This window comes from Nothobranchius furzeri, chromosome 13, assembly GCF_043380555.1.
Source record: "Nothobranchius furzeri strain GRZ-AD chromosome 13, NfurGRZ-RIMD1, whole genome shotgun sequence".
Taxonomy (NCBI): Eukaryota; Metazoa; Chordata; class Actinopteri; order Cyprinodontiformes; family Nothobranchiidae; genus Nothobranchius; species Nothobranchius furzeri.
This window is the reverse complement of record NC_091753.1, coordinates 38,528,926-38,543,835: the sequence shown is the minus strand read 5'-3', so window position 1 is coordinate 38,543,835 and position 14,910 is coordinate 38,528,926. Positions and strand designations below refer to the sequence as shown.

Here is a 14,910-nt window from a genome sequence, read left to right as displayed (position 1 = left end):
AGATGATTCAACAGTGCTATAATGCTAAATCTATTGAAAAACTAAATTCAGTGTTGAATAAAGAAGTAAAATATGTGTTAGACTGGGTAAAGCAAAACCAATTGGTCTTGAATGTTGCTAAGACTAACTCCATTGTGATTGCTTCTAAACATGTATTAAGAAGCAACCCAGCGTTAAAATTAACTATAGGAAATGAGTCAATTAAACAAGTACAGGAAATTCAACTTTTGGGTATTACTATAGACTATCAGCTGTCTTGGAAACAGCACCTAAATACTATTGCAAAGAACATGGGTGGTGTAATAGCTTCCACCAAAAGATGTGCACCATTTTTCAATCAGTCTGCTCTGAAACATCTTACACAAGCATTGCTATTATCACATTTGGATTATTGTTCTATAGTTTGGTCAAATGCAAATGTAGGAACAATTGAAAACTACAGAAAATCCGAAACAGAGCTGCATGATTAGTATTAAAAAAGGATAATAAAACAAATGTAAGAGATATGTACATGGAACTAAATTGGCTATTTGTATACAACCAACTATTATATTCACTGCTTATTTTTATTTGGAAGCTTAGGGAGACAAAGATGCCATCTCTTGAATTTAGTAAAGAAAAGCACTTGTATGACACAAGACATGCCTTAGAAGATAAATATACGTTACCAAAAGTAAGATCTGATGCTTTCAAACATACAGCAATGTATAGAGGGATGTACGAGTGGAATCGTCTCCCAAAAGAAATCTCACATATTAGGGGTAAAAACTAATTTAAAATTAGATTAAAAAACATTTTTGTTGTATGTAAAAAGAGAACTTTTTATTTTGATATTATTCATTTTATTTTACTATTATTATTTAAAGGGTTAATTATGTTATGAAAAATAAGTGTATAATATACTGGAAGCCTTGGGATGGTAAAATTATATCTGTTATGATAATCAATGTTGCTTTGGTGGGGTAGACTTGTTTCTGTATTTTTAGTGTTTTCATATTTAATTAATTAATTATTATTATTATTATTTTGTCTTTTTATCTATTTGATGTAAACATTGTTTATGAAGTTGTATAAATAGGTCCCCAGGAAGAATAGCAGCAGCTCGCTGCAGCTAATAGGGTTACTAAAATAATAAACAACAAACAACAATAATAAACAATTGACTTCAGGAAAACAATCATGTTTATTATGATAATGCATGTTTGTAATGCAGCACAAACAAAGATATTTGCTTTAATCTTATTGTTGAACTGGTTTTTGTTTAACAAATCCTTATTGAGGCTCCTGCATAAAGAGGTTTTATTGTTATTGCAACATCTTTGTGCTTTCCTGCCTCCGATTCATCAAATAAAACCTGGTTAACTACCTGCATAAACATGTTTGTGAGGCTCAGATTTATGGGCACCATCTGACTTCTTAATAAGCCCCAAAGGTGAAGAGTTGTCACTCGTTTGTCTCCAAGTGTCACTCATAACATCACGGCCTTATTACAGGCGAAAAGAAACTGTTAGTTAAGAAAAATGGAGTCACTAAAGTCAAATTATAAATAATTCTTCTGTGTTTGAATTCAATAGAAAATAAAAGAAAACAAACTGGTCCATCTGCTGTGCTGAATCTGTGTGGTGAAGCAGGTTAGAAACCGAAGAACGTGTCGTTGTCATGCAGCAGGACACTCAGACACTCGTCAGCTTATAGAAATTGGGACTTGTGGTTAATTAGCTAATAACTGTAATGAATAAGAGCTGACAGCAAGCAAGCATAGACCTGATTAACTCAGACATGTAACATAACAACACACTGAGATTCATGCTCACATAAACGAACAACCTCTGCAGGTCAGACGTTAAACTGAGACAGAGTTCAAGTATGGCACCAATTATAAAAAGAGAAAATGTAGGAGGGTGGAAAGTGTATTTATGAAAACCAATTAAATTTTATAAAAATGCAGAATATTACATGTTTTTGACATAAAATAAAATATATTCTCATTATTTTAAATAAAAAATGACACAGACACACAGTTAAAATAGATTTAAAGGCGTTACAAACTGTTAATGTGAGTGGAGCTGGTTTACTAAAAATTATTGTTTATCACATAAATGTAACTGATGAATTTTGGTTATTTTTTCTGAGTTAATGACGTTTTATGGTTTCATGCATTGGATTTAAATTTTGTGACACATGGTGCAAACATTATTTCTAACCTAATCACCGTTTATCACATGTGCTCCCTGACTGATTCACCACAGATGTTTTGCACCTACATTTGCTTCAGTTGCTCTTGATATCTCCTTCATCAAATAAACAACAGATTTTTTTAAGTTACATGTAACAAAGTCTGACATGGATCACTGCATAAAACGATGAATCCATGCCTGACCTGATGTAGTTAAGGCAGTAGTGTGCCTGACTGATTCTGTCCCCTGAGCTCATTCTCTAGACACAAAAATCCTACCAGCTTTCAGCAGATGATACGTTTTTAACTCTAAATGTGTCACAAACAGCTCAGCTTTTTGAAACTCAGCTTCTATTTGCTACACCAAGACTTTATGGAACTGGGTTGGTTTTCATTTGAATGCAACTCTGGTCCAGTGAGATGCTGTTTGGTTGGCGGCAAAGAACGAGGCACAATTGTTGAATTAGAGATAAAAAAATGTAAAATGTGTGTTATATGAAATGCTTTGGTGCATTTGGTCTCAGTCTTGAGTCAAATCTTTAAAACATTTAAATTCCAGAATGGTGTACACGCTAATAAAACGTGTGCATCAGCTGTTAGTGACGACGAGGATGTTTGTTCAGGGAGGATGAGAGGAGAAGCGGTTTTCTGGCTCTTGCTGAGGGAGGGAAGCAGTAATTGGAAAAGTCAGGGTGTTCCAGCTTCCTTTGGAGAAGAGAGCAGGAAGGACAGAGTCTCTCTGTGAGACGCGTTCAGCACCGTCAGCAGATCTGAGTCTTTCTAATGATCTAATGGAATAATCTCACCTCCACTCCACAGACAGGTTGACCCCTAGCTCTCCTATAACCACTGACATGATACACTTTGTCTGAGTAGCTTTGTGTGTGTTTTAGTGTGGTTAGTCATTAGGGATTCAACTTCCTCTTCCTCTGTAGCTCTCGTCAGCTCTGCTGTTTGATGCCGTGTACGCGGTGGTTACAGCGGTTCAGGAGTTGAACCGCAGCCAGAATGTTGGAGCCACTCAGCTCTCCTGCAAGTCCTCCAAGATCTGGGAGCATGGTACCAGCCTCATGAACTACCTCAGGATGGTAAGATCACCTGTGTTGTTGAAGCTTTAACTTGTGCTTATTTTGGTCTTTATGGTTGTTGGTTTATCTATAATTTAAGAAAGAATATTATGTTTTAAAGGTGTAGTTGACTGAATAAACATTTTTAATGATTATTTCTGATTATAATCTGTCACTCTAACCCCAAAATTCCACTACCTCTGCTCCGGCACGAACTCCGCAGCAAAATCGGTCCCGTTGTAGTCAATCAGAGCTGTTCCACTACTGCTGCTGTGCGGCGCAGTGCGCCACCCGCCGTTCTGCCATCCGGCAAAAATAGGATCGATTCTATTTTCGCCGTACGCCGGAGCACCTCCGCAGTCAATGGACAGAAATCACAACCGCCCAACAGGAAAGGGAGCAAGCACAACTTCCGTTATTTCACAATAAATCGATAAACAAAAAGCGTTTTTTGTTTCGTATGCAAAGGTTTAACAACTTTTAACAACTATCAATGGCGGCTGAACTTAAAATGCACAAAAATGAGCCATAAATACAGTTTCCACTATCAAAGTTGTCGCCCTTTGTTGATCCAAACACTGCTGATCTCTCAACACAAATGATGGGCACATTAAACAGTTCATTTCGATGCTTCTCCCACACAACGGGTGTTTGGATCTAACTTCCGCGTTTATTGCTCGGACTGTATCGCAAGATCTCGAAAATCCTGCGCATGCTTGTTTGCACACCTCAGGTCTCCGTACCGGAGCGGAGCCGTTGTAGAGCGGGTACCAGTAAAAATTGAGTTCGGAAGCGAGCGGCTGCGGAAGGCGGGGGCGGAGCGGAGCGGAGGTAGTGGAATTTTGGGGTAAGTTTTTCATGCAGGCTGAACATGAAAACTACCTCCTACACCTATCTACTGCATCAGCTTTGGATGGAAAACAGACAGTGAAATGCTAGGATTTAAAAATCCTCACACTGTGATGTCACACTGTGAATCTGCATTCATGGTGTTGCCCATCTTTGTTTGCTTGCCCACAGGAAGGCTTTTTATTATTATTGTAGCGAGAAGAGAGAGCGGAGAGTGTGTTGGTGATAGTGACTTTGACATTCTGTTAGCCAATCAGAAGTGAGGTGTGTTCATATCATTATTAATAATGAGTACTCGTGCTGTTTTCAACCCACCTCTGCACCAGCAAACTTCTGCACCTCAGAACCAGAGATTTTTGTTTTCATGACACATAAGGATTTATGCTAGAGAGCACTGCAACTGTACTGAATAAACGCGTAAGCCACACCTTTAATAGTAAAATATTTGTATTGTGAGAAGAAAACCCAAAAAATACATTTGAATGTGATTTTTATGTTGAAGTTTTCATGCTTTTTAATATCAACATTTATGTCAAAGAAATTATTGATTCCTTTTGTGATTTAATGCTTCCACAAACATCTTCCTATTTTTAGCTTGATTTTCAAGTATTATTAAAGCTTTCATTAGAAGTAAAATTGTTTGAAATAAACTGGTTTTAGACTCAAACGAGTCTTCACGTGATCCACAGGTTCTGTTAGATTTAGAAAAAAAGACATAGATTCATTATTTTGTGTTTTTTTCATGTTAAACTTCATTATGTCAGTGTGATAAAGTCTTCAGTTTTGTCTCTCTCTATTTGCTGATTGCTGTTTTATGGCCTCAATATTTCCACTGACAGCAGATAACGTCTCTGCTTCCATCTCAGTGGAAGATTGTACTCCCTCTTCACTCCGTCAGTTTATCTTGTCTCTACATTAAACTGAGATAAAGACGAGCTGTCAGACGATAAAAAGTGATTTCTTGTTGCAGACTAATATTGATCAAAATACATGAACGAGACTCTTATTTTATAATAATCTGTAATACTCAGAGAAACAAGAGCAGTAATTGTTTTCTTTTTGCTGTTAAGGTGTTTAAACTCTTTATCAAATTAAACTGTATTATTTATTTTTAAAGACTGATCAGAGGAGCCTTGGGTCACATGACCCTGCTGGGATGGAAGCAAGCGGAATGTTACAAGTGAATATTTTACCTTTCTACTTTTTTTCTGTGTTGGATAGGTAGAGTTGGACGGTCTAACGGGCCACATTGAGTTCAACAGCAAAGGTCAAAGGTCTAACTATGCCCTGAGGATCATGCAGAACAGCAGAGACGGTCTGAGGCAGGTAAAGTAACTCTGAGTTCTAAACACAGAAGGCTTCAGTCCTCACAGCAGCGTTTAGTCACAGCTGGAAGAGTTCTGATTCAGTTGGTTTTGTGTTTCTGAGGAAACCAGCTCAGAGTGTTTAACGTCTCCATAGACACTCGGTGGTTTTAACATCTAAGTGTTCCTGATCTGACTCGGTCCTCCTCCCAACTGGAAACTACTTTGGGCCAATGTAGCAGTTTTCTTTATGGCAGTGGGCCCAGTTAGCTGCATCGTACCACAGGGAGCTGTGATCGCACACATCAGCTGCTTTTTCTTGGTGCAAACTATCTCCATTATCTAACAGGCAGAAGAGCTGATGCACCAGAAGAAGGGTTTAAAAATTTAAAAGGGCTCTCTTGAGGGTGAAAGAAACTTGCTTTACTGGGAAAATAACTTTAAAGAAAATTTTGATTTAGAACTGCAATTCTTTCATTTTCTTTGGTTTAACAGATTTCTGTGAAATATCAGGCTGACTTGTTATTTACTGTAAATATTCTGCATAAATCACCAGAATTATCAGCACATTTACTCTGAATCTCCTCCTAAAAACAAGTCTGTGAAGGTAAATCATGTTTAAATCGGAGAGATTCTGGCATAAAGCAGTTTCTTATGCATTCAGTAAATTTACAGTGATAACTGAGTAGAAATAGTCGGCAATAAAACATTAGTGACAAAAAGCTTTGAGGAGCTGAGAGATTTATCTGATCCAGACTGTAGAGCTGTTTTCATGCTGTGTGCTGCTATTTGGGCTTATTTGTGTTGGTTTGTGCTTTTGACATGAAGTAGTGGCCATCTTTTTAGTCGAAGACAAAAACATTGCTTTAAATCTCCAGCTGGTGATGGAAAATATGTTGAAAAGCGAGGACTCTTCCATCCATCAAGCTCATCTTAAAATACCTCAGTGGAGCCAGAATGCCACCAGCGGTAGAAATCTCTGTTGGGTGTGAGAAATGAGAGAAGGGAGAGGAGAATCTAGAGGTAAACATCAGCACAATGTGACATCAGTGTTGAATAGGTGAGTGATGGGAAACATGTTGTGATAAAGAACGTTTCTGTGGACGGGTCGGCTTTCATGGAGATGCCTGGATTTTAGAATATGGATGAAGACTCTTTCATCTGAGTCAGGACCAGTTTCATGTCCTCTGATGCGATGGGACACATATCAGAACATGTTCCTGGAATATTTAGAAAAATGTACGCAACAAGTTGGAACATGTGTTCATGAATGAATGAATGAATGAATTTATTTCTGCAGATAGAATGAATCCTTTCAGCTTTAGGACTCTGAGCAGTTTTCACACACCTCCACTTCTGGGTTGGGTGGTGCTAATTAAATGTCAGAAGTTTACTCTTCTTTTCCCCTCATCCTCATAAAAGTATCAGGATAAAAAGAAGCTGAGAAATTCTGCAGCAGTTTGTTAGAGATGTTACTGTGATTGAGTTTGTTAGCAGGAAGCAGCTCCTCCTGCTTCCTTTACTTTTCGGCAGACAGGGAGGTTGTTTTTCACTTCGCTCCTCGTCTCATCAACACGCTCAGATGTGTTTGATATTAAAATCATCACAATCAGGAGCCTCGTTTGTTATTCTCAACATGCTATAAAAATGAAACAGGATCATTTCCATATTGTACTTTCTGCATCCTGTCCTGCTCCCCTGATGCTCCCCTGAACCCCCTCATTCTCATCTCCAGCTGAAAACATCCTGCTGGGAGGTTCACGTGTAAACAGCAACTGGAGCAGAAGTTAGGAAGTTCACACATTCTGCTCCAAATCTCAGGTGTGTGGTGACAGCAGCATGAATGACCATGGCTGCAGCTCTCAGCTACATTTCTCTGTCGCTCTGACTTTCTGTCTGTGCAGCATTTTGTACAGCTTGGAGGATTTCATCCATCTACAACAAAGTGTCTCCACCCACTACAGCAGAGAGCTGATGTGTTTTCTCATCTGCAGCATCTATAGTGTCTGTTATTGTGTTAGAACCACTAACAAGATAAGGATGGTTTAATAGGATGGAGAGAAATGTTCTAAAAATCTCACCCTTTCATTTAGATGATGTCATATTAAAGGAAACCAAGTCCGTCAGTGACCCCGTCCTTTATCAACATTTTCTGTCTCTCCTCACATCTCCTCTTCATTCTGGCATCGAGCCAGTCGAGCAGACGGAGGGCAGGCCCGGTGTGATGCTTTCTACCAGAGATGTTGTAAAGCAGGACCGCCAGTTATGGTGGTGGAAAGAAATGAGGTGTTAGATGGGGACAGAGGGGGGTGTTGTTTGCTTTCACAGAACACTTCCCACATGCTGTAGCAGTCAGATTGCGTGTGTGTGTGTGTGTTTGTGTGTGTGTGTGTGTGTGTGTGTGTGTGTGTGTGTGTGTGTGTGTGTGTGTGCGTGCGTGCGTTCATGCGTGTCCATCAAACAAAATATTTTTCATCATCAGCCGTCCATCACTAATTCACCTTACAGAACAATAAATCATGCTGTAAACAATCCTTCATCACCATTCTGGTACCCGACTTCCTCTTCATCTCCTCTCTCAGCATCACCTATCATCCAATCCTGTTCAGCATCACCTCATATGTGATCATCAGCTCTTCAGGGCTCATCACTCTACGGCCCACTGCTACAGAGACAATTTCTCTGCCAGATGTTTTCAGACATCACAGCTGATTTTTTACAGCTCTGACAGCTCTCAGGTTCTCTGTTTCTGCTTGTCTTCTGTCAGAGTCCTGCCTTGCTTTATAACTTAACCAGTAAAATGTTCTTTGGTGTCTTTCATTGGATAAGTTTCATTCGTGTGTAGAATAATTATCGTTTAACAGTAAATTCATGTGATTCATTCATTCATTTTGCATCACATTATGTGTACAAAAGGGCAGCAGCAGTCAGGACAGTCAGGTGTGTGTGTGTGTGTGTGTGTGTGTGTGTGTGTGTGTGTGTGTGTGTGTGTGTGTGTGTGTGTGTGTGTGTGTGTGTGTGTGTGTGTGTGTGTGTGTGTGTGTGTGTGTGTGTGTGTGTGTGTGTGTGCGTGTGTGTGTTGCAGCAGCCCTGTTACGTCCCTGACAGGAGATGTTAAAATGTTGAAGGAGGGGGGTAACATAAGAAATATGACAGTGGAGTTTAAAATGGTTTTATTTGTAGTAAAAGGTTCTAAAAACAAGCAAACAGATGGCGAGCATTATGAAGATAATGCACAGCTAACAAAAACTCCCAAAAAGGTTAACATTACACAAATTACCAACTATAAAAACACCTGGTAAAATCTTATATTAAAAGCTTTACCGAACCGAAGGTGTTTAAAACTGGAGTCAATAATATTGCAACAAACCAAGTTAACCTTTTTAATCACACAAAAAGATCCCTCTGGTTCACTCAGAGTTTGCACTATAAAAGTAAAAACTCATCCAAACAAAGGGGTTAAACCAAAACGAGGCCTGGAGGCAACAACAGTAACAGTTCTGCTCAGCCCGAGGCGCTGTACTAATCAGTACTGGTTCTGGTGTTTGTTCTGGTTATTATAGAAATGAGTTGGTTGTGTTTTAGAATCCCATTCTCTGAACCCAACTCTCCCATTGGCTGTATTCATAATTATCAACCAGATGGTAAACTGCCCTGAACAGTAAATCTGCCCCCTGGTCTCCTAACGTTTATGTTTGTGTCCCTGTTTGTGTTTGGTTCTGATTCTGAGGTTATGGTTGGTGGAAAATGCACTCTGGGTTACAAGTTCCTGCCTCTTTGCTCTTTATGGACAACATCTGTAACAGCTGGTTTACCCTGAGGAGAATGAATGGATACCAGAGGCAGTCAGTCACAGCTGGTACCTTCCTCGGCTGCAGAAAGACGCCTTTTGCAGCAGATGGAATATTTTTTCAGACATTTTTGATAGATGCTGCAGGGAAGAGAGGATTTTCTCCTTCACACATGAAACACATCCAGTTTTGCTGCTGACAACCATTCAAGTAACTCAAATGTTGCTTGAGGAAATATAGTTGTGGAAAATGTAATGATCAGTTCTCAAACTACTTCTGGAGTGGAGTAAAACATTTCCAGTAAAATCACAGATATTGTTTCTCTCTGTCAGCACTGATTGGGACTCAGAAAAGACTTCCTGTCCGATCAAATTATTCTGTTGTTTAAATAAAAATCCAAAGCCAAAATTTCAGTCATTATCTGACACCTGGAAACAAACTTAATGCACCAAATCTGCATGAAATTCTGCAGCTGGATCACAAAATGACATATTTGCCCATTTTTGGCAGGTGAATTAAATTTCCCAGCTGTTCCTGTGATGACGGCCCGTGGGCCAGCAATGATGCTGAAGTTGGCCCGGTTCTGTTTGTGCCGTGGCCAAAGCCCTGCCAGCACCTGTAACCAACAACAGTCAGAAGAGGAGGTGACAGCAGGAGGAGGGAGAACTAATGTGGGACGAGACACGAGGAAGACAGAGACAGAAAAGGACACAATAGAAATGCACAGAGCAAAATAAAAGCTTTAATATTAAAAACAGTAAAAGTGAATTACCAGATAAAATAACACGTCTGATTTTAAACCTGCTGTTTAATCGGTCACCAGGAATATAAAAGGGAACCACAGAGACCTTCAGCTGTTTCTAGGAGGACTTTATCATTATATTATTTTTAGAGCTGACTGTAATCCTCTGGATCCTGTCTCGTGTCTTTTCATGAGACTGTGAGCTCGATAAAAGATCCTAACAGAACCAGTTTGGTCCCGGAGTGACTCTGTAAGCCGGACTCTTTCTGGAGATAAACAGCTGGTTTCAGAGAGACCAGATGTTTGTAGGAACACAGAGTCCCTCTCTCCACAAACATCAATAACAAGAAGCTGCATTCACTCATTGTTGCTGTTTGAATGAATGAATGAATGAATGAATGAATGAATGAATGAATGCGTGAATGAACGAACAAACAAACGAACAATCAAACAAACAAACAAATAAACAATCTAACTTAGCCATTGTGTTCATCCTAACCCCTTCTTTCCACTGGAGCCGTCAGCAGCACGTTTAGAAATTTTCCTAGGTGCACGTTTCGGAAATTTTGGGCCGTGCGGAGGCGCGGTGGAGGGGCGTGGTTGTTAAAATGACGCAATTTCGCCGCGCTGAGCCGTGTGGACCTCGCGGACGCGTCAAGCATAAACCAATCTATGGCAAGCCAATACGCCACTTTCCCAACCTGTCTAGTTAAGAGATGGCGAAAAAAACGACGTTTGATGTGTCAAGACGTCGTAAAATACGGTGAAAACTCTCCCAGAACGCCGTATTTGATGCTGATCTTAACGGTCCCGTAGAACGCCCGTAAAAAAACAACGTTTTTTCCGGACATTGAACGCCGTTTTTTTACGTCACCCTAATCCCAGACGTGTTCCCTGTGTGGGTGGCATAAAAAACGGCGTTCGGTACGGAATTTGAACGCCGCTTATGTCGCCGCTCTGTGACATAAAACAACATTTTTAATGCCACTTTGTGACAGTTTTCACACGTTTAAAATTCAGCTTTCCTCTCATTTATGCAGAGCCCTCCCCATGGGTTTCTCATCCATCTCATCTCATCCAATTCATCCCAGATTCGCCGGGCTGTCGGGCTGTGCAGACTACTGTTTTCTAATACAACTCTGCTCTTTTCACTGCATTTTACGACGTCTTGACACATCAAACGGCGTTTTTTTCACCATCTCTTAACTAGACGGGTTGGGAAAGTGGCGTATTGTGGCAGTTTTGGCTTGCCATACAAACCTTTACTGCAGCAGCACGTCTTGCTCGCATAAGCTGCTGCTTGGCCCTTCCCACGAGACGCGAAGTGACTTCGTCAGTAAACACAACAACAAGCAGGAGAAGACTACAACATAGCTCCAAAAGGTTTGTGTTTTATGTTCTGTCCGTTTTATAATTGCCAATACGGACCTGAAAAACAAAGGAGACCGCTAGCTAGGTGATAACTTCTCACGGGGCCGCACATTTTTAAAAGTAAAGCAACCAGAAGGCAGTACGTTTCTTTATTCTGAAAATCTCGGGAGCTTCTCTCCATTTCCTCGTCCGATTTCCTGTCTTTCCTTCCCCAAAAATGTCGAACTTGACCCGTTTCAGAGGCGTCGCGAGTAGAAAATAGAGCCGGCGCGTAAAGGCAGCGACATGCTGCTCCTGAGATGCGGCCGACTCGTGCTGCTGACGGCTCCTGTGGAAAGAAGGGGTAACACCCATGGTTATGTTCTAACTGGATGTGTGTATCAGACCCAGTAATGGTGCTGTTCCTCCGTCTGCCTGCTGGTCGGCTCAGATCATCATCATCAACTTTCTGATGCTTCTGGCTCAGATGGAAGAGAGCTTGTCTGACTGCCGGAAGGTTGGTAGTTTGATTCTTGCACTACCATATCATATCAAAGTTCCCTTGAGCAAAACACTGCTTGTGTGTGAGAGTGTGTGTTAGAAGAAAGTCCCTCTAGATCAGGGGTGTCAAACTCACACGGGGCCGAAATGAAACTCTGGGATGGAGTCGAGGGCCAAACTTAATATTTTTGAAAAAGTGGCGGCAAATTTGCACATTTTCTTTATCAATATATATGCAATTTTGAACCTTTAAATTTGAAAACAAACATATTTCTGCATTAACACTGAATGTGGAATAACCAAATTACACACGAGCAAGTCAGTTTTAAATAAAAGGCATCAGTGGTATTCATTACTTGTGGTATAATCAGCATTTTAAAAATCTATTCAGGATTTATGTTTTCTTGTTTATTCATTTTTCTTATTTTTATTCTCCTTTTTTTTTCTCCTGTAAAAAGTGTCATCGCTACTGTGACATCTAGCTTTCCCCACTGAGGAACAATAAAGGGATTTTCTATTCTATTCATCTATCTGCAGCCTTTCCACTTCCTGTTTACTGTAGGTTAAATCTTTTCTCACGTGCCAACAACAAAATAAAAATATAATTTTATCTTAAATGAAAATGCAACATCTCACCTGTTAACTTTCATGTTTTGGAGCAGAAAAAGAGCATAAAACCAACATATTTAAAGCTCAGTTTGCTCCACTGGTTTACTGTGATGCTCACCTGTTCCATCCAGATACCTGCACATAGGCGTCATTTTAACCGGGGACGCCGGGGACATGTCCCCGGCAAAATTTGTGATTGGCAGCTGTGTCCCCCCCACTTTCAAAAAAGCCTGCTGATGAGGATTTTTGTTTTACCAGCTCAGATCTTATACCAGGGGTCGGCAACCTGTTCCCATCAAAGAGCCATTATTACCCGTTTCCCACAGTAAAGAAAACACTGGGAGCCGCATCGTTGTGGGCGGGGCCTACCCTCAGACAGCAGAGAGCTGCTCACAACCAGGTGACAGCAGCCGGTACCGGTCGCTCGCATGGGCGTCGCACCCATGGGGGATTCAACACCCACACTTTTCCAGCTGTTTTGCTCACCTCCACACCAGTCTGGTTTCTTTATGTCGCACTCACTCTGTTTGCCTCATCTCCTTCTTCACCTCCCGCTTCTGACAGCCGATGTCGGGTTTCCAGGAGAGCAGGAGAGGGAGGAACGGAAGAGCTCGACTGAATTCATAATTTTACATCTTGACATTAGCTGTACAAAGTCTGAGTTTGATAACGTGAAGAACAACAATTTGCAGAGGTTTATAACAGGCGCGGTGCCAGGTTTTCATTTTTGGGTGGGCCACGGTAATTTTGGACGGACCTTAATAAGCAGTGACTTAAGTGAAGCAGGCAGGTCGCGCTAGAAAATTTAGTTTAAAAAGACGTCATAAATGTTTTCCCCCGTTATTTTTATTTCTAAAATATGAAGTAAAAACTCCCAATTTAATTTTCATTCATTTGTCATTAATATGTAGTCTACACCCGTGCGTTAAGTGGACCATCTTCCAGTAAAAGCAAAGCATCCAGCCCACCTCTCCAAAGGCGTAAAATGTGCATCAGCCGCTAGTTAGGCGCGCCGCGCGCACCATCAGCTGATCAGCCCAGACAAGAGCAGAGCAACTAGAGAAAGAATAGAGGATAATTATGTCTGGATGTGGATGGAGATTACATTTTACAGCAGCCTGATCATCATTTAAATACGTAAACCATCACCTGTCTTCTAGTCCATGCTATCAGCATTATTTTAATTGGTGTGTGTGTGTGTGTGTGTGTGTGTGTGTGTGTGTGTGTGTGTGTGTGTGTGTGTGTGTGTTTTCCACTTCAAACACTGGTCTAACCACCCAGACCAGCGTGTCCAGTAACACATTAATGTTACAATTAAACAGTTTCCCTTCATGTAGGCTAGGAACGTTTCACCTGCCGTGGCCCGACCGCTTCTGCTCCACGTAAACTTTGTGCATGATCAAATGTCTCTACAGGTGCTTTCTGAGCTGCCTCAGACTGTATGCGTCATGCGTGTCCATATTAGAGACGGGAACAAGCGCTGTTCAGCCAAAGTTTCATAATTTCATAAAAAGAACATTTTTCCAAGTGACACGTCCCTCAGAGAGACCGGGTTTCCAGACCGCTTCAGTGGGAGGAAATCTTATCGCATCGCCGTGGTTCTGCGCTGCGCTGCAAACCCCTCTACAGATCTTCAGCTCACTGTTCACCGTGTTCTCTCCGAGCCGCGCTGAACACAGTGTCCAGTATAAAGCTCTGATGTTCTGATGGGAATCAAGTTACCTCTACGATGTGCGTATTAAAATGTCAGCTCATCCATGCGCATCAGTGTGCGTCGGGGTAATTCTTTCAAAACAACCAGCATCCTTGTAGCCTGGCAAGCCAGACTAAATACAGGTGCTGGCCAGTAAATTAGAATATCATCAAAAGGTTGAAAATATTTCAGTAATTCCATTCAAAACGTGAAACTTGTACATTATATTCATGCAATGCACACAGACCAATGTATTTCCGATGTTTATTACATTTAAATTTGATATTTATAGGTGACAACCAATGAAAACATCAAATCTGGTATCTCAGAAAATTAGAATATTCTAAAGGCCAATGAAAAAATGTTTGTTTCTCTAATGTTGGCCAACTGAAAAGAATGAACATGAAAAGAATGTGCATGTATAGCACTCAATACTTAGTCGGGGCTCCTTTTGCCTCAATAACTGCAGTAATGCGGCGTGGCATGGACTCGATCAGTCTGTGGCACTGCTCAGGTGTTATGAGAGCCCAGGCTGCTCTGATAGTCGTCTTCAGCTCCTCTGCATTGTTGGGTCTAGCGTATTGCATCCTCCGCTTCACAATACCCCATAGATTTTCTATGGGATTAAGGTCAGGCGAGTTTGCTGGCCAATCAAGGACAGGGATACCATGGTCCTTGAACCAGGTGCTGGTGGTTTTGGCACTGTGTGCAGGTGCCAAGTCCTGTTGAAAGGTGAAGTCTGCATCCCCATAAAGTTGGTCAGCAGCAGGAAGCATGAAGTGCTCTAAAACTTCCTGGTAGACGCTGCATTGACCCTGGACCTCAGGA

The 14,910-nt window shown here is 41.0% G+C and overlaps 1 protein-coding gene across 4 annotated transcripts in view; it reads left to right on the top strand.

The window, feature by feature from the left end:
• Nucleotides 1-14,910, top strand: part of grik4 (glutamate receptor, ionotropic, kainate 4) — a 352,270-nt gene that overhangs the window by 263,582 nt on the left and 73,778 nt on the right. For all 4 annotated transcript variants that reach the window (XR_011516047.1, XR_011516045.1, XR_011516046.1 and 1 more), the window contains exons 10-11: nt 3,112-3,264; nt 5,314-5,418. Coding sequence is in view for 1 of the 4 variants with exons in the window: in XM_054742697.2 (XP_054598672.1) it covers nt 3,112-3,264; nt 5,314-5,418 (258 nt within the window). In the remaining 3 variants the exon portion in view is untranslated. The remainder of the gene's footprint in view (nt 1-3,111; nt 3,265-5,313; nt 5,419-14,910) is intronic.